The 19597-nt window shown below is 39.0% G+C and overlaps 2 protein-coding genes and 1 long non-coding RNA gene across 5 annotated transcripts in view; 1 reads left to right on the plus strand and 2 right to left on the minus strand.

Moving 5' to 3' along the window:
- Positions 1-831: 831 nt before the first annotated feature.
- Positions 832-13541, minus strand: LOC113139798 (WD repeat-containing protein 47-like). 2 transcript variants are annotated; one of them, XM_026323328.2, is made up of 16 exons: positions 13396-13541; positions 11676-11862; positions 11358-11441; positions 10799-10883; positions 9591-9899; positions 8824-9263; positions 7843-7939; positions 6652-6824; positions 6334-6564; positions 5900-5975; positions 5537-5694; positions 4499-4668; positions 4223-4393; positions 3851-3982; positions 2679-2897; positions 832-2396 (listed from the first exon to the last, which is right to left on the minus strand). In XM_026323328.2, exons 2-16 carry the CDS (start codon positions 11831-11833, stop codon positions 2254-2256), a joined length of 2646 nt encoding a protein of 881 aa, XP_026179113.1. In that variant the 5' UTR covers positions 11834-11862; positions 13396-13541; the 3' UTR covers positions 832-2253. The 2 variants fall into 2 exon arrangements, with proteins under 2 accessions (XP_026179113.1, XP_026179112.1); XM_026323327.2 differs by having other exon boundaries at positions 11676-11866.
- LOC113139801 (uncharacterized) lies at positions 2172-3835 on the plus strand. The gene is made up of 3 exons (XR_003296589.2): positions 2172-2375; positions 2714-2917; positions 3709-3835. It is a non-coding gene; the product is annotated as an uncharacterized LOC113139801 (long non-coding RNA).
- Positions 13542-14323: 782 nt separating the features above from the next.
- Positions 14324-19597, minus strand: part of camsap2a (calmodulin regulated spectrin-associated protein family, member 2a) — a 42124-nt gene continuing 36850 nt past the window's right edge. Inside the window, exons 14-17 of one of the 2 annotated variants that reach the window (XM_026323771.1) lie at positions 19319-19391; positions 17241-17356; positions 16700-16818; positions 14324-16542 (exon numbers count right to left, since the gene is read on the minus strand). In XM_026323771.1, coding sequence (XP_026179556.1) covers positions 16237-16542; positions 16700-16818; positions 17241-17356; positions 19319-19391 — 614 coding nt within the window. In that variant the 3' untranslated portion in view covers positions 14324-16236. Of the gene's footprint in view, positions 16543-16699; positions 16819-17240; positions 17357-19318; positions 19416-19597 lie in introns of both variants that reach the window. The other variant, XM_026323770.1, reaches the window with a different exon arrangement.

Here is a 19597-nt window from a genome sequence, read left to right on the forward strand (position 1 = left end):
TGGCTCTCATTGTCCACTTCACAAAAGAGGGAATGATCGAGCGCAACATGTGAGTGATAGTAAATCCCCCTCTTGCTCTCATCTCTGCAGTTACCTCTACCCCTCTGTCTCTTTTTACCTCTTGCTCATCTATTCTTATGCCCTATGACTTTTTTCCCCTCATTCCTCCTCCTTTTATTAATTTTTTTAGAAATATCTTCAACAAAATAGCTGATCATATGTGGCAGCTACGTTAATCATAATCATGAGATTCTGCTCTGTCAAAGGCTATGATCATGTCCCAACCCCCAGTTTAGTTATGCCAGCAATGGAACTATGCAGGATAGGTACTGGCAGTGCTTCTATGCATTGGCAACATAGGCTTTGCAAAAAGTTAAGCATTTGTGCACTCTGACATACTGTATGTCTTTTGTGTCCCTCTTGTAGCTGTGTGCACAAATAGCTATGTGTGTGTGTGTGTGGCCTAACATTTTTTTTTTTTTAGGTTTGCTGATATTCCACACATTCATTTTATCATTGTAATTCATGGTCTATTTGGCAAAACACACACAATGACTCCAAAGACTCATTAATGGGCACTTTTTATTCCATCAGTTAAATTATACATCCAAACTGTAACTTAAAAATGGTAGTCACCATGTTATTATTTTAACAGTTTCAGTAGTTACAGTCAAAAGTGTGAATAGTTACACATTTGTGTGCACAAACTTTTTCAAACCACAGACGTGGACAAGTGAAGTAAATGTCACTGTGAACCACACATAATATAAAAGATGATGTATAATACGATAAACCATAAAATATATTCTCTCCCAAATCTTCTTCCTCTCACATCCACTGAATTTTTGTGTAGGTGCTCAGCAAAAGTGAAGATAAAATTAGGTCATATATTCATAAAGGCTAAAAATGTGACTAGATTTGTCTTTTCACTGTGTCTTAGCAGCGTTCCTACCTTTAAAGTGCAACATTACCATTGTCTTAACTTTAACCTGCCAAAGTTTTCTCTTATTTCTTTGATCATTGTGTGTAGGAGATTAATGCTGTCATCCTGAGATAGGTGCAATATATTCTATGTTGAAATTTACTCTGCTTTCCTTAATCTGTTCTTATAACTTGTTAGTCTCTATTGTTTTTAAAAACAGGGTTACTTTGGAGACTAAAACATCTCATTCCTATTGTGATGTGATAATTTGTACAGTGCCGCAAATGCTCGTTTCCTAAAATTTTAGACTAAACATGTACATATTCCTTTTTAGTAATTTATTTGCATTACCATTCCATTACAATAATGTATTACATAACAAGGCATATGGACAAATAAGTTAAAGCTGCAAATAAATAATCTCTCAATGAATGCATAAAAATCTATACAAATGTTACAAAAAGGCACATTGTGATATGTATAAATGAGACAAAACATAAAGGTTGATGCTCCCTATAGAAACTTAAAGAGCAGTAGTGCTGTAATGAGTTGGTTTGTTAAAGCTTGCATCAAATGTACTGCTCTGACTGATCATGCTCATGTTCTGTTCTGACTATGGCTGACTTTTACGTGAAATTTGGCATTTTGAGACAAAAAAAAAAAAAAAAAAAAAGTTGAATGTGCAATTGCAGTGAACTTTCTCCAGCCTTTCAATACAGGTATTATCATTCATCTCTATTCCAACTACATCTTTATAATTGAATCTTTACACTCATAAAAGCCAAAAGCAGTAAGGGTTTAAGCAAGCTCACGCACACCCTAAATATTTAAAGATTTAACCTCACAAGGATTCCAAACAGAACCACAAAAATAACCTTTTTATCTATTTTTTTTCAACATTTGAAACATTTGTAATTTTCCTTTAATTTTCTGTAGTCACACCAAAACTGCAAAGCCAAATACACATATGCATATTTGTAGAATGCCCTTGTATGCTTGCACACACACTGGCACATCTTCACAAGGACATAAACAGTAATATTCAAACACATACATACGCGCACACACAAGTATCATAATTTTTAAAGTGACTGGATTTTCTGCCTCAAAAATGTATCTGTCACACTATTTATGTAAACACATATGCACACACAACACGGTTTGTTGTTTTTTTTTTTCAACTCAGCAACATATAAATAGCTTTATGCTCAAGTTATGCATGCACACAAACACCCACCCAGCAGCAGTTAGTGTTGCCAAGCTGGGATGTATGTGGACACTGTGTTCTTGTGCTTGCTGCTGCTGTTGTTTACCAGTGTTACACTAGATTCTCAGAGGCCATGAGCCCAAAGGACGACCGTTCGATCTGCAGAGGAGGAGAGGAAGGCCCTGTCATGAGGATGCCACCTGCACTGGATCACCTTGTCCCAGTGTTCCCCTGCCAGTGTCTGAGGTAGGGGCTTTGTTAGGTCCCCTGGGGTCAGAGTAAAGAAAAATCATCATGCACAGGTGGTTCACAGTGCAAACACCATTCACTTACAGCAATACTACAGCCAAATGATCAAATGTATGTAATTATATGTAATTAGGACTTGTAAGACTTCCATCTGAAAGACTGAAACATTTTTCATGACTTGAAACTTCCATGAAAAGGTAAAATTCTTAATTCAAAATGGATTTTATAATCAGAAATCAATTTAAGTAATGCACCTTTTTTTTAACTTGTATACATATATTGTGTATATTGAGGTCCTACCTTGCAGGTCACTGATGACTATTTTGTTGTCATAGGAGCCAGTCAGAAGATGATGGGCACCAGGTGAGAAGCGCACAGAGCGAATGTCACTGCTGTGGGGGCGGTATGTCTGGACTATGCGGCCTCCTCTGATGTCATACAACATGCTGGTACTGTCCTCCTGACCAGTAGCCAGCAGGCGTCCGCTCGGATCCACAGCCACTGAAGCCACTGCACTTCCTATATGAGTGAGAATAGGGGTAAGTAACATGATTGTATTTTAAAACATTTTTGATTGATTGATTTTTTTTTTTTTAAAGATTACATGTATATTTTAAACATCTATACTTTTATAAAAAATGAACAAAACAAATTTAGATTGTGAATCACATGTGTTTAAAGTATGTAAACTTCTTTTCAAATTTAGGGACAATAACTAGCTTTAACTAAAGTGCAACACACACTGATGGCATGTGCTGCATGTCAACTCACAGTGACACGCAATATCATCCCAGGATACATTATTGTCTTGTCCTTCTGGTGTCAAAACATTTGCTCTCCAAATTAAAACAACATACTGTTCATCTGTTCTGTAGTTTTTGTAAATGCTAATTACAATAGATGTAAACACTTGCTTAATTGTTTGCCTCAAATATAAGCAGACAGTGAGTGCATATTTAATGAATAATGGTATGAAGGTTTATTCCTATCTTTCTTCAAGAGCATGGTCCTTGAATTTGAGAATGATTTCATGGGCAGGTTTTCTGTTGCTTTACAAACTGAAAGACCACACACTTGAATAAAGACAGGAATAAACCCCCATATAATGGACCTTTCTGCAGAAATGTAATAAATTGGGGTTAATCAACTTCTTTGTTGACATTATCTCAATTCTCAAAATCATGATTGCTTCATGTCTCCCCGCACTGAGTGTCGCCCCGTGTGTGTTAATGAGTGCTATTTAACATGTATCATGTGATGTGACGCTGCCAGTGTACACTGCCCTTAATACGGTCTAGAAGTGTCTAATTTAAACTATATGCATTTACAGGCATGTATGGAGTTTTCCAGAAGTCTTCATGAAGCATCAGTGCCCTCTTGTGGGTTAATTGTGCCGTACAACGCCAACCTGTACTATGTGATTTGATGCTAAATGAAGGATCGGGTCTAATGAGAAGCATGATGTGATTTACCTGAGCCATGCAGTGTTGTACCCACCACCCGGACACAGCTGGGCACCCGCAGGTCCCAGAAGCGCACTGTCTTGTCCTGCGAGCCAGAGGCGATCATCCATCCTCCCCATGTGTACAGAGTCAGAATGTGACCTGTCCAAGCAAAACGGTGAAGTCTGAAATATGTGAAACATCTTTACCTTGTTGAATACAGTTGATGTGGTTAAACTACAGCTACTTTATGATACTGTTCTGAAGAGTTAATTAGAGAAAGGGAAAATAATGTTCATTTATCAGAGATATATGAAAAATTGATGTAGGTGATCTGCTAAATCTACAGTATAAAGTCATTTCAAACTACTAGTGTTTCCTCAAATTGTTTCTATCACACACCAGTGTGTCCACTCAGTGCGTGAAGGCCCTGTCCTCTCTGACAGTCAGTAGTGTAGATGTTACAGTCTCCAGCTCCAGCGCTGATCAAAATAGATCCTCCACTCTCTGGACCCTCCAGGAAAGCCAGGTCCCTGATGGTACCATCATGCATGCTGAACTCCAGGTCTGGGCCTGAATCAGAGGCACACATTTAGACACGTATTTTGGTTCATCTTGTATTTTATTTATTTATTTATTTTTTTTAGAAGTGAAAAAAAAAAAAACATAAATTGTTACCTGTAGCATTGCAACTGTCTGCATTAAAAGGCAGGACTTTGACATATTTATCATTGGAACCGGTGGCCAACAGTTGTCCACAGTGGCTCCAGGCTACACAGTATATTGAGCCCTTGTGATGTTTGTTCCGCCTGAAGCGGACCGTTGGCTGTTTGACTGCACCAGAACCACTAATGAGCCAAGAAAATAGAAACAAAATATAAAAAAGATAGATTGAGAACTGTACAACAAGGCAAATATTCTAAAACTCCATGAAATGGTTGTGGAGAAAATTGAAACCTACACTTTCAGATACTGATCTAACACTTTACTTTCTCCAACTTTTTCTGCTCAAAAACTTCTCTGTTTAATTTCATTCAGCCACAATTCAGAGTTTTGTCAAAGTATTTGTCAAGTATTCATTTTTTATATGAAGTTGGTACAGCAAAAACATATTAGGCTGTATTTGTTCCAAAAGAATACTGATGCTCCAAGGTATATGGCTGCAATAGTTAAAGGAATTTAACTGCATACACAGACATACACCTTTTTCTCATTGTTAATATCTTTGGTGAGGATCAAATCTGCTCCCAAAACACACAACCTCTGGGCTGTGGCTCAGGAGATTAAACTGATTACCTCCTAACTGTAGGGTTGGTGGTTCAATCCCAGTTTCCCCCTGCTCTGCCAGTGTCAAGTGGTTTTGAGTGAAACCCTAATTACTGACATCTACACTAACATGTGGCTCCCACTGCCTTGATCATGCCTGCTGTTGGGAGTTAAGCAGTACTGGACCCAGGTAGTAGTTGGATGGGAGACCACGGTGTAAAATCAGGGACTATGGGTTGCATCACCTACTGGTGTGTGGGTGTAAAACCTGTGCCAAATCATTGGAGTGATGCAAAGAGGAAGAACATTTACATTCACTAATATCATCTGGGGGGGCCACTATACATTAAGTCTCAAGGTGTTGCTTTCTTATCACTTGCCATCATGAGTCAAGTAAATAATCCACAGGCTGTAGGATTGAAATTGTATATAGATGTGAATAGCTCTTACCTGGTGGCCAGGGTTTCTGGGTAGGCACAGACCCTCAGGGTTTTTGAGTTGGATCCAACAGCATAAAGCACTCCTGAGGGATGAAAGGCTACTGCACGCACTGCCTGTGTGTCCTCAAGCTGGCTCACTTTAACAAACTGTGCTTTGGACTTCCCTGGCTTTATAAGATGATCAGAAAAATTAGCTTTAGAAATTTCTATGATCTGTCTATCACAGATTTGCACTAGACAGGCCTAAGCACACAACATTGCACATTGCACTTGCTTTTAACCGGACAGTAAAAGCTATAAAGAGTTATTGTACCACGCTAAAACGGATAATGTGTAAACTGTACTAGATTGTTTTGTTGGCTCTTTGCTTTACCTCTTGTGTGTTGCGCGTCACTGAGCAGCTAGAATCGTCGGGAGCCGTGGGACAAGATGGTCTGATCCTCTCAGTGCTGGTGTTCACAGCAAACAGACACACAAACATAAATTCACTGTTAAGCAATTACCTTTACACAATTGTCATAACACGTAACATTTCTCAGGGGTGTTTATCATAAAGGATTCTGAGTGAAATGCAAATTAAATTTCAGAATTAGTGAAACCTTAATTTAAAGAACTATACGACAACACAGAAGCAAACGTTATATATTCAGTGATCAATAATAAAATGTAATTCATGCATGATTGGAATAAAAACACATCCCTGGGACTTGATATCCTGTCAGAATTCCAACCAAATATGAGCCTAGGTCTGATGATATGGATATTATGGTAATACCTGAACAGAACAGACATTCAACAGGCCCTTACCTATGACTTGAAGGAAGTGGAGATTCACTTAGCAAAGGTGAGCCATGGCTCCCAGTCCTTAATGGGGTGCTGTTGTTTACACCACCTGGCTTGGCGGTGGTGTTTGCAGTCTTGGGGCAAGAGGTACTGTTGTTTCCTGTCAGTCCATTCCAGTGGTGGCCTAGATGTTTCATCACATCATCTCCATTGTGGTCAATGCCCACATTCATCTCCTCCAACTTCTGAATGGATCTTAATGAAGACAAGACCTCCTGTAACACTGAGGTTGTTATATTTACTAAAACACTGATTTCAAGTATTTTAATCTGACTGTCTTACCTGCTGAGAAAGGCTTCAGTAAGGTTGTGTTGGGTTCCATCCTGCGGCTTCACCCCTCCCTCCAACAACATCTGCTGGTAAAGCTGCCTCTGCTGCTGCTTCTGCTCCAGATGTTGCTGCACGCGGAGGCGCTGCCTATAATATTCCTGTATGTGCTCTGTGGAGTCACGACGCTGGACAAACACACAAATATGAATGCAGTAAGCCTTAAAAAAAAAAAAAAGTCTTGTGTTTGCAGAAAATGTGGAAATCTTTGAAGTATTTTAACCTGAACAGGCACCTGTAACCTGAATGACAGAATTTAGTATTGCTTTTCAGTATTCTTATCTTCAAAGCTTGGCAGCACTCATTGTCATTGTGTGTCCACACACACACACACACACACACACACGCACGCGCGCGCACACACGCACGCACGCACGCACGCACACACACACACGCACACGCACACGCACACACACACATTTTATTAGACAAACTCTCTCCCAAGAACCACTACAGACAACTCTTCAACCTCCAGGGCCTTGTGCTCCATCATCCATCCCATAAAAAGTTTTCAAGGACCTCATCATATCCAGAGGGTCTATAGCATATTCTCCCTTATCATATTTCTCTCTCTCACACACACACACACACACACACACAACAATTCAATCTCAAACTACTTTGCACCTCTAGATGGGACCTGGGATGCATAAAGATGAGTGATAATGGAAGCAGACATCTCACGTGTGACCGCACTTCAAACCAGATTATCTGTCTCTGATGTCCATGACCTCCACCCCTTTTACTGGGACACAGGAAGCAGGGTGCAACTATCCCTTGGACCGTTGCGGTAGAGAATTGGGGAAGGATTTATGAGGCCATGAAGGTATGGAGACAAGGTGGTTCAGGGGTTCAGGGGGAATATATTCTAAATCTCTTAAATCTGGATTAATGGCTGTGGAGGAAAGACTGAGTGAAAATCTCACTGACTTTGACTTGACTGACCGGACAGACAACCCTAGCTATTTCTTTTTACAATCTAACGAGTCGTGAAAGCAATACAGCCAAAGGGTTATACAGTTCACTCCTAAATAGAGAAAACATCTTTGTGCTAATCAATGATCTATGGCCTATGAAAGGTCTATAATATACGTCCATCACTACATGTAGAACAAGACACAGCTCATAGTCTGCAGTATTTATTACCTCATTTGTTTCTGTGCTGCAGGGTGGCCCACCATCTTTTCCAGGGGTCAGGGGTGTGCGTGTGGTGTTGGGACCATCAAGTCCTTGTGGGTGCTTCCTGTGTCAATTCACAAACAACTTTTTGACTCAATCAGATCTGAGGTGACGTATGAATTAAAACAATGCAATGCATAATACTAATACATAATTCAGCACGTAGCAAAAGAAATAGTAGTAATTGTCCTTTTATCACAAACAATAAAGTCAAATGTTAAAACTGTAGCACCTCAATAAAATGAGCCAGTTTAGATTTAACTTTTTTGTTGTTTTGCTTAGACTGACAATATAAATCAGAACTGCAAGTCATCCTGTAAAGCATGACAAGCTCTTGAACTTGATCATGGATTGTAGTGCTAACATTTATACCTGCAGGTGGAGCCAGAGAGAATGCAGTGACATCCAAAAGTCTGACTAACAGTTCAGATTATAGTAGTTCTTTCATTTGACACCCTGTCTCTGCCTTTGCAATGCAATCAAAAGTGACTGAGCTTGTCATAGGATATTTGCAAACTTATTATTTGGAAAAATATCAGTATATAAAAGAACAAGAGGATTTTTATTTTTATTAAGCTTATTACTAAGATTTGAATTTATGAGTCATTAAGTGAAGGCTTTAGATTACGTTGCACCTATCACATTCAGCTGCAGGGATAATGTGCAGTATGTCTCTGTTACAGTAGGACTAATACAAAAAGATTTATCACTAGGTTTAACACATAAGGTTGTAGATCCACATGCTAAGGGAGACAGCTCAGAAAGAAATCATTTGGAAAGAAAACTTACCTAAAAAAACAGCAATACACTGGTACAGGCACATAACGTTTTGTAAAACAAAGCACTATATGGTATGTTTTGACATGTACTGAGCAGTCCTGCAGACATATAGTGTTAATAGTATCTTTTAATACTGTAAGCACCTATAACTAGCACCACAAGACCTACCTCTCCGGTGAATCATCCTGCTGATGCAAATTATTCTCTACTAGGCTTCGACTGAGAGCAGACTTCATATTCGCCTCCATGCCTCTCTTGTCCTGTGCTGCCAGACCGTGGGACAGACCGTCAAGAGCTGGATTCAGAGATCGGGACATGTAGGTATCAGCTGAATGAGGTCTCTGGCGGAAGGGTGAGGTAGGGCAGGGGGACAGACGGTTGATCAGTGGAGTGAGGAGGTCAGCATGGCCAGCCTTGCTGGGTTTCACCAGCCGGTCCACGTGGATGTTAAGGGTCTTCTGCTGGAAGGCGCAAGAGAAGGCACCTGGAGAGAGGTTCTGCAACCAGGATAGCAGTGACAAATCCAGTTCATCACAGCCATTCCCGCAGAGCAAATCCACACCGAGTAATACCTCGCCTTCTGTGATCTCCTCACCAGTTGCTTTACTCTACAAAAAGAGTTGTTAAGATCATTAACCAAGGGTGACAATTCTTAGTTTCTGTGCAATCAGAGATGCCAACTTTTAAAACCTTCAGCTGTCAAATGGGATCTAACAAACTTACAACAGATGTTAACAATTGCCTAAAGCCAAATGGGGTTTTGTACTAAGCAAACACTGCTGTAGGTTTGGTGCATTAGGATTTGAATTAATTTCAACTATCTTTAGGTGATTTGAAGTGATACATTTAGATTAATGAGCTATTTATTTCAGGATCCACAACAGCAGCCACTGCAGTTTTCAGGTAACACACTTGATGTTTAATAGTCATATTACCTGACAAAACTCAACACAACACTCATAAAGAATCCCTTTGATGAGTAGCTGGAAGAGGCGGTTCCCGCTTGCCCTAAAGCCAGCCTCACTCAGCTTCCTGTCTGCAGGGATGAACTCAGCTACCATAGCACAGGCTTCCTCGAAGCAATGGACACGTGCCGTGCTTGGGTTCCAGTCTTTGAACTCTGCGTGATGGGTGAGGCGAGGCAGGGTGAGGAGAAGACACAGCTTACTGTAGTCGTCCTTGGACGGGCAGAACTCCTCCAGACTGTGGAGGCACTTGACAGCCGCCTGCATGGTGAGCTCTAGCTGTAAAAGATTAAAAAAAAAATGAAGGAGTGTTGGTCTGGTGATGTAAAACAATGAATAATATAAGCCAGATTTTAAAAGGCATTTAGCGACAGTAGCCAGTCAAACCTCCAAGCATAAGTAAGGAGCTGACAACCCACACAAATGAATTCATTTTGGGTTAAGAGGACAGTGCACGTTTCATGATAGTCTTGTTTTTAAGCTTTTTTAATGTTGCAATGCAAGTGGATTTCTGATGGTGACACACATACATAGACACACATACAAATGATTTTGTAATTAAAATGACCAACTGTGAAAAAGGGGGAAATACAGAAGCTAAAAATATAAAAACACTTCATTTATCCGTGGTTACAAAGATTGTCATTTAACCAGTAGGTCAATGACAGTGAGATGTTGCATGTAAGACATGTAAGTATAGATACAACATCCGTGACATAACTGGAGTGATTCAGGTTTAATCATACCAATACTCTGACTGGCTGAGCAGCTCCACTGGAGCAGGGTACTAGGCTGCTATTCCAAATTAGGGCTGCAGCTATCAGTTATTTTTGGAGTTGAGTATTCTACTGAGTATTTCAGTGATTAATTGAGTAATCATTTTGAAATTATTTTGAAATGATCCCAAACTTTGGACATTTTCTGCCTTTTACAGACGGTTTTGCTCTCTGCCATAGCAACAACTTTTGATACTGAAATGCGTTGTACGACAGTAATTACGGTCCATGTGGAACAATGATCCCTAGGCAGAGCAGATTCGATAATGCAAGTGATAGTAATTAAACGAATCCTCAACAAAAAGAATTTGCTTCAAGCATTCTTTGTTATCGATTTCCTTGATTTCCTCAAGGATTTGTTGCAGTTCTAGCATACAATGGTTTCCAATGAAATATACATACATTGTGAGGGTCTTCAGCAGCAGACATTGCATTATTCACACAAAGAGCTTCCAGAAACTTCTGCTTCAGAATGATATAGCGAAACCTGGAAACAAAGAGCTCGGTATTACGAAATATACTATGCAAACTGAGTTACCCTGATATGACAAACTATTTTTATAAACTTTTTATTTGATTATGCAGGAACAGGGTTTAAAAATCTCTTCATTTGTGTTTAATGTTGACAGTGACTGTGAGGCATCACCATATCACTACAGTGCTGTGACTGATTTAGGTCCACCACCTGCCTCCCACTTTACAGGCACATCCAAACGGGTCACCGGTGACAGAAAATGTTATCAATGACGTATTTAGGGCAGAAAAAAACAACTATTTTAATAATCAATTAATTGGTCAATTATGTTTTTGATTAATCTCAATCGTTAATCTCTCAATAGAGAGGTCTGTTTTCAAAGTCTTATTGTCAATAAAATATAATAAAATACAATGAAATAAAGCCAACTCTATTTTTATGATCAGATTTTGGAATTGAAAGTGATGCAGACATTACTCTTCTCACCTTTTTCTGTCAAATTTGTCCATTCCTTCTAGAGGTTGAATGAACTGCATCACCTCCTCCCACTGGCCATCTAGAATGAGTTGCCTGTTGACAGCAGAAAATTAACAACGCATAAGGCTTCCTCAAACCTTGTTCTCATTCCAGTTGTGCAAGAAACCCCAAAATTCTGAAATGAGACACTGGCATTGGGCCTGTAGTACGGTGGCCCCTACTGGCAAAGCACATATAAAGGTAAAAGCTAAACATTGTGGAAACAATGTAAAAACATGCACCGTCTCAAAATTGTAGATCTAGTGTTCTTCCAGAGACCTGTCTTACCTGAGGAAGAGCATGTCATCTGAGTATAGGCCGTTAATGACACCGCTCTCCTTCTCTAAGGCCAGCATGCTGATATGCAGCTTCCTGGAGTTAAGGAAGTCCAGGATCAGCTTGATCACCTCTGCCTCCTTGATGTTGATCGTCTCCTCTGCGGTCATGATTGCAGATCTGATGTGGCAGCGTATAGCTGGCTTGAAAATGAAGAGAGGGATGAAGACATGGGCTGGTTGCATCAAAAGAATATTTTTATACTTACAATTATGAATTAAAATGTGAATGTAAAGGGTTTCATTTAAAAAAATTACTGTACATGTCAACTATTTAATAAAGTGTTCCTGTTTTCATCAAATTACTTTATATTACAGTCAGAAAAAAAGGTTAAATTGATTTGTTCATCCAAGATGTTAGTGTTAGTCTCTGTGTGACTGTCATATTTTTTCCTTTAAGACAATGTTTCAGAATTTCTCAAATTTCAGGTTATTAACATGCATTCATTTTAAAATTAATATCATGTACCATATCATTTTTTAAGAAACATGTGCACCCTGACGACACAGATGACACATTTTCAAAAAGTATTTAGCTGAAACATTTTTACAAAATATATAGATGTATTTTCATGACATATTTAGCTGATACATTTACTTGATATATTCAGAATAAGGTATAAGGTATTTTCTGGCTCCCCCAATTAATGTTTTGACCTCACTTTGACCTTTCCCAAAGACATTAAAAATAATAGTATGGAGGGCCTCAACATGTACACATTCATCATAACTTCAGTCCTAAATATTAAACAATATTTTACGAATAAAATGTTATATTAGACACCCCTAAAGTGGATCAAACCATTTCTACTCTGAAATATGCGCCACCAAAACACAGTGACTAGTAAAAAGGCATGTACAATAGAGAGACTGTAAGGAGCAGTAGCTATCCGTCCAGCTCGCTGTTACTGAAACCTAAGTTGAAGTCGCAATGTGCATAACAAACAAAAAAGACACTGAATACTTTGTGTAAGAGGATTAAACATTTTCTTTCCATCAGATTAGTTATTTTCTGACCAAAACTAATATCAAGCATTATATGTTACTAAGTGGATGAGGGGAGAAATAAGAAGAAATGGTTTCCAGACAGCTTAACATCTTAAGATCTATGTTAATGATGTAAGTATTGACAGATGCTTTACACACTGATGACCAGATGATGGAGTGCCGAAATTTCCCCCAGGGACTTCAGTTCTGTCCAGCTGCTCAACAACATTAATCTAATGAATTTGTACAAGACCTTTACACTCTGTAATGAACCGATGCAGTTGAATTGGGCTATTAATGGTTACTGCAATATCACATACAGGTATAGCAATGCATGATGGCTTCTTCTTTACGCACGATGCATCCTCCCTGTATGTCTATGTAAGAGCAGAGGGAGCAGTGATGCCTCCGGGTGTCTGTGCTGGCGGCAGAGCAGTCGGCGTTGCCGCCCTGTTCCACAAACAGCAGGTCTGCGGCCCAAAACCTGACAGCCTCAGCACTTTACCCGCTCTCACACACACCTTGTTTTACTTGGGCATAACGGTACGTAGCGCGCACAAACACACGCACACGAACACGCACATGCAGGACAGCAGAAGCTGACGATGCCATTCATATTTCCCTGTAACGTGGTGTACTAAGTACTACCTAGGCTAACACGCCACCGTGAATCCGTGCCAACTCACCTGTCAGTCAGCGTCGACAACACGCCGCATTAAAGCCACTCCGCGCCGTCTGCGGACTCCAAGTGTAACAGACCGGACGAGGAAAAGGCCTAAAATAGGTGTGTTAAGGCTGGAAAAGCTTCCAAAAAAGCTCCGTTTTACCTTTTTTTTCCTCGTACACAGCTCGCGGTTGCCATGCGGACGCAGCCGCAAACAGCCAATCAAGTATGGCGATGACGTCATGCGGTCACACCTACAGCGAGGCAAAGGAAAACTTAAAGCGAATATGGGGGAAATCAAACAAACACTTCCCAACACCCTCTTCCCTCCCGCCACAAACAAAACAAACCAACAGTTATTATAATGGTAATGGTGGATATACCGTAAATTAATTTAAATTTAAAAAATAAGCACAGACAGCTCATGCTGTAATAGAAAAGGTAGCTTAGATCTACTCACCTAACACTTTCAGAATAACATTTAGGCAATAATGAAAAAACCCATTATATTTTAATTCCAATATACATAGACCCTACTGCTACTTTATTGTATTTTCCCACAGGGATCAAGAAAACTTATCTTAACGTTTAATCACGGGTCATATGTTTTGGATATATTGTGTATTAATAATCATAACTATAAAGTACTACTTATTTAGGTTAAGAAACAAATATAGTGTGATAAAGTAGAATATTTGCCTCTGAAAGGTGACAGAAGTAGCTACAGCCTCTTTAGTCATTTCTACAGTCAGTACAACATAAATACTGAGGCCATGCTTAGTTTTATTAATGCAAAAAAAGAAAGTATGAAGCTACATGGTCAGTAATACATGTTTGACAGCACAGCTTCTGACAAACAAAACAAAGTCATCATAGTGAATAGGTAAGAGCTCACATGAACACACTGTACAATATTATTACAGTTTAAATAATATTTTACCTTGGCCTTAAACAGCCAAAAGCAGGTGGACAGAGCTTTTTGTGGACAAATCCTTCCAATAGACAACAGAGAAACACGGCTTGACTCTCAGTTTTACATTTTCAAAGACAGGTGTATGATCTGTTGTTGTCATAAATATGCCCCTCAGTTGAAAACAAAGCACCATGTTAGCAGATTAGTATTACTTGGAAAGCATACATGTGAATTGTGTTGATTTAACATTCTGTGGCGAAAGAACCATGATGCTGACACCAGTGAATCCCTGTGGCGAGTTTCTTACCCGTATGCGGCAACAAGAATCTGCACTAATTCATTCGTCTAATAATGGGAAAAAATATATCTAACAGAATGGCCGTATTCTGGCCTATTTATGAGACATTGTATGATATGTGAAAGACACATGTGCTGTAAATACCTAATCCATCATTGTTTGACAAAAGAACAACAAATGCGCTGAGATGTTGAAAATGACAACCATTTTGTAACAGTGTGACTATTTTTATCACTCAGGCAATAACTTAGTGTAATGCATGCCTTGATATTTAACTAACCAGAAATCTATACTTTATATATGCACTTGGTTTTTGTGCACATTTACTACATTTTGGTGCTTGGGGGAAGAAAAGAGATTTATAACTTAATGAGTACAGACATTAAGATGAGTAGTCCAATGTGACTTAAATTGAATACAGTTAAGAAAGTACTAGTATACTAATTTAATTTTAACTTTTGTTATTGTTCTGAAGAGTAATACTTTTTAGGTGTCATTTTGTCTTGGATTTCAGTAATATCCCTGATATCAGTGGGTGAGTGTGATTGTACCATATCTTAATATACTGCAAAGATCTGACATAGTGCAGTAGGCAGCATTTTACATAAAAAAGAAATAACACTGAACTGTTCACAAACCTGCAGTGAACCAGCAGCAAAGTAATCTATAAGAGTGCCTCTCAACCTGTTTTTGCTAGAGCAATGCCTTCTGGTAAAGCTGTGCGGCATGTGCAAACAAACCACTGGGTTAACTCTGACACTCAAGGGGAGGTTTTCATTTTCACTGTCACGCTGTTTTACTTAATTACTTGAATATGTACCTATGATGAATATCACGTGAAACAGATTATAAAAAAATTCCACACGTTACATTTTACACTAGAGCTCAAATTGTTTGCAGGTGTTCCGACCCAGTGGTCAAGAACAAGAAATGTAGAGTAACGTCTCCAAAAGCATTTTGAAAAAGCTTAAATCACTAGGCTTTGTTGAGCCGAACACACGTATACTGTGTGGTTAACACTAGCTGTATGTAATTTATTTTTTGGCCCTTGGTAGTTTTACGTACTGTAATATAAAAACTGTTCTACCCAGAGAAAAGAAAACTGTTTCTTCTAATAAAAAAACCATCCTCTGTATGTGTGTTGCTTTACAATCACCTCATTGCACTCACACTAACAAAACACATATAAGGCCACACATCAACAGAATAATTCAAATAAAAATCAACCTGTACATGAATTAAAAACATTCAGTGCTTCAGTGTACCGAGTAAAATGTCCTAGCATTCATATGGTCTCATTTCTGATGTTTGGCACATAAGAAACGGGAATAACACTCACGCATGCCTTTGTAAACTGAAGCAAGCATGACAATCTCTAAAAACGTAGAAATGATAAGCATCTACATCATTCTTCAACAGTGGCATACATTCCAGTTCTTCTTAATCTTTGAGTCGTGTCATGTTCAGTCCAGAGTAGGTAGGAAAAACAAGGACAGGAATGCAATGAGAGAAAATACGTAAAAAACAAAACCAATATGCATTCATTTAACTGCCATTGCAGGTGTTTGAATCTTTATGGATATGTACAGTGAAGTGCAAACTGGGTATGTTCCCTTAGATAGTGGTGGTGCTGTCCAGAGTACCAATTTCCATTAGGACTGGGCAGGCACTACTTTTTTAGGGGTGGCTGGCTTCTTGGTTTGCCATAGGTGGTTATGGATCGTCACTGCATCCACGCTGGCCGACATAGTCTTAGCTGGTATCTGACTGAACTGTTTCTTGTCTGAGTTGTACTTGTAAAGGCCGTCGATCATCTTGCGTGTGATGCTCTTTGGGCCGATGCCTGTCAGCTTGTTGATTTCCTCTGTCTCGGGGCAATAGGTGTAGAGAGACCGGAACTGGCATCCAGCATCACGAAACAGAACCAAGAAGTTGTTCGCCTCGGATTTTTCCATTTCCTGTCAAAATTAGTGGAGAATAGCTCAGATACAATATGCAGGTCATGTATTTATGTCCAGCATCAAATGTTAATCAGCAGTGTTGAGGGTATGTGACATGCATCATCAATAGAGCCACAGTGTATATAACAACAGTTTAAAACCTATGTGTTATTACCTCCAGAATCTTGTTCTTTTGCCCCTCATTGACCTTGCCTGCGAGGCAGCAGTGGGCCAGTGCGTTCTGGATTATGTGCTTGTTAGATTTGGCACTGGGCTCCTTGTACAGTTTCGGTCCTGAATGAGAACAGAGGAGAGAACACCAGGATGAGACTGTTGTCATGGAAACTTATGTCAAAGAAAAGACTTCCCTCCCTAATTTTGTTCTTTCTTTTGTTAAATCATTTATGTAGATTTCGACTGATTTCCTATCAGTTAGTTTGACAAAAGAATCTGAGCTATGAATGCTGCGTTCAGATTACAAATAATTGCTCACACAGCAGACAATTTTGAACTACAATGTGAAAGGTCTTTCCCAAGACCTAAATCTTATGTACTATCCTCTTAATTCCTTATACTAAGGTCTATGATGTATTTTGTGACATTAACTAGTGTTAGCATTAAGTATGTTTATGTTATAAATATTTGATAATTTTAACATTTACATGAAAACATATTTTACAGAAAACATGTACATGAGAAAAGATGAGTTTACTGACCAGTGTATTCTGTGTTGGAGGTAACAGAGGAAGTAGTGGATGCATTTTCCCAGTCCTTTTCTCCATTTCTGCTGCTGGATCGACTTGGTGACAGAAAACCATCTGCAGAGTCAGGCCTAGGATTCACACACATACATTCACACTGAGTGTTAGATCACCTTTCTGCATGGGGGCTGATCCTGAACACAAATTATGCTGTAGGAAAGGCAGGAAAGTAATGTACTATTTTTAAGCAAAAAAAGATATTTTGAAATACCATGCCATTACTAAAAATCCATTAATCCAGCTTTTGCAAAACAGCAGCATTTGACTTTTTCCTTTGCTGTCATTTTCCCACCCTGCCTACATCATGTTTGCATGTTTATTTGTTACAGTGGAGAAATTGTGTTCACTATTTTAATGCACAGTTTGGAGTTGGTTTGTACAGCAACAAAGCTTGCAAGCACAGGCAGCAAGTGCAGTGACGTGAAGGAATCTGGTGCATTAAAGGACAATAAAAGAGGTTAGTCAATTTTAGTGCAGCACTTGGCATTTACTTGCTCTTTTTGTGCACTCTAGCCAGTTTATGCTAATTCCCAATGTACATTTGCATCCTCGTGAACTAGTGATTTACAAATGTACGTGGGGAATACCACTTATTCCACCGGGATTACCTATTACATTACATAATGTATTTACAAAGATCTAATCCTCTGCTGTTCTTATTATGTGACTATCAATGAGCAAGGGTATCTAAAGCCAAGCTGTGCTCAAATGTGCTTTTTTTATTAATGGAAACTACACGTATTAACAAGTCACTTTAGCGTCTTTTAATTTCTCCAAAGAGTCAACAGAAAATGGCAAATAACTGATATTATTATTTTTGGTTTTTGACAACATAGGGTTAAATGACTTGATAAGATGGATGTTTTATGCAGGATACACAGAACACAACAGAACTGGTCTGAGACATAGCAATAGCTCTGAAAAAATCTTAACTATGTAGTTTGATGGTTTATTAAAATAGGACAAGAGTGTAAATTGGTGAGGGAGGCACAGCAGAATGATGAATGAAAAATGATTGGTGTTTTGATGGCAATGCTGCTTAAAGTGCAGCATTAGACCAGTGCTCTGCAGTTAATGATATGGATTTTTCCAAAAGTGATAATAAATATAGTTGCATTTCCTATCTGCTCACTCAATCCCCAATAAAACCCTGTGTGGGGGCAGGGTTTCAGTACAGGATTGGGCTCTGGACAGTGTGAAGCACCTTAAGGTTGAACTGCCACGTGGAAACTAACCTTCTGCTTCTCATTTTAGGAGAGCTCAGAAAGTAGAAGAGACTGCCAGAGGCTAAACTAGCACTTCTGACATAGATGAAACAGCAGGAAAGCAAACAGCAAAAAGGGGAAATAAGAAGAATACAGAAGAAATGTTACTCCTGAGGACTGGAGTTAGTCTTGGAGAGCTTGGAGAAAAGGCCAGAAAAGTAATGCAATAAACAGTTAAAGACTTCTTGTGTTAATGAAATTACTCAAAACTCAAAGTTTCTAAGATATCATCAGGTTTCATATGAAGACTAGTGGAGTATTGTCTAACTTATGTCCAGTCCAATTAAGGTATTCTGTAAATGGTAATATTTCAGAAGATGACATCTACTGTGTAATTTATATGGCATGAAGATGGAGATTTTGACTTAAAGAGAGTACTGCAACACCAATTTATGCATAACTATGTCATACAAAATTTATTTATTTACACTCTCCCAGTAACTGTCATTCTTAAAGAGAGTGAACCTATTCAAAAAGGTCAAATACTGCCTACACTAGTGATTGGTGTTTTTTGGGAAAGTTTCAACATTTTTTCAATTAAAGCACACAAACAAACTAGCAGGAATCCACTGAGATATTCATAGACATTAAACACATACCACTGCTATATATATGAATGAATCAGCGTTGTGTATACAAAATATGAATTCTTGTGAATAAAAGGCAAACTATGACTTCTGATAAATGGTTGCACCAAATATCAGACTTTTATCATGAATGACATACTATACTATCACTTAGAGACTTAGTATATTAAGAACATCTCACCTTGGTGTTCTCTTCTCAGAGTGAACGCTGTCGCTATCTCCCAGGTTGAGGGAAGCCAGTGACAAGCTGGAGACTGAAAAGACACGTTGGCGTGAACCTGGATGTGAGATGACAAGATGATGATTACACCGACACCACAAATGACAACAACACGACACTGTCCACTGTGGTTTGTGCCAGCCCTGGTACAGACCAATGTAGCCTCAGTGCTATTGCTATGAAGAATTCTTACACCCAATCACACTTCCAGAATTCATATGGACACAATCTACAACACAT

The sequence above is a fragment of the Mastacembelus armatus genome, chromosome 4 (assembly GCF_900324485.2).
Source record: "Mastacembelus armatus chromosome 4, fMasArm1.2, whole genome shotgun sequence".
Taxonomy (NCBI): Eukaryota; Metazoa; Chordata; class Actinopteri; order Synbranchiformes; family Mastacembelidae; genus Mastacembelus; species Mastacembelus armatus.

What these genes read in the sequence shown, in the direction of transcription:
- LOC113139798 (XM_026323328.2), bottom strand. Translation starts at nt 11,833, where the DNA reads ATGACCGCAGAGGAGACGATCAACATCAAGGAGGCAGAGGTGATCAAG. An exon ending in TGACGCGCAACACACAAGAG is followed by an intron (nt 5,695 to 5,899) that starts GTAAAGCAAAGA and finishes CATCTTATAAAG; the next exon opens with CCAGGGAAGTCCAAAGCACA. An exon ending in TACAACACTGCATGGCTCAG is followed by an intron (nt 2,898 to 3,850) that starts GTAAATCACATC and finishes TCACTCATATAG; the next exon opens with GAAGTGCAGTGGCTTCAGTG.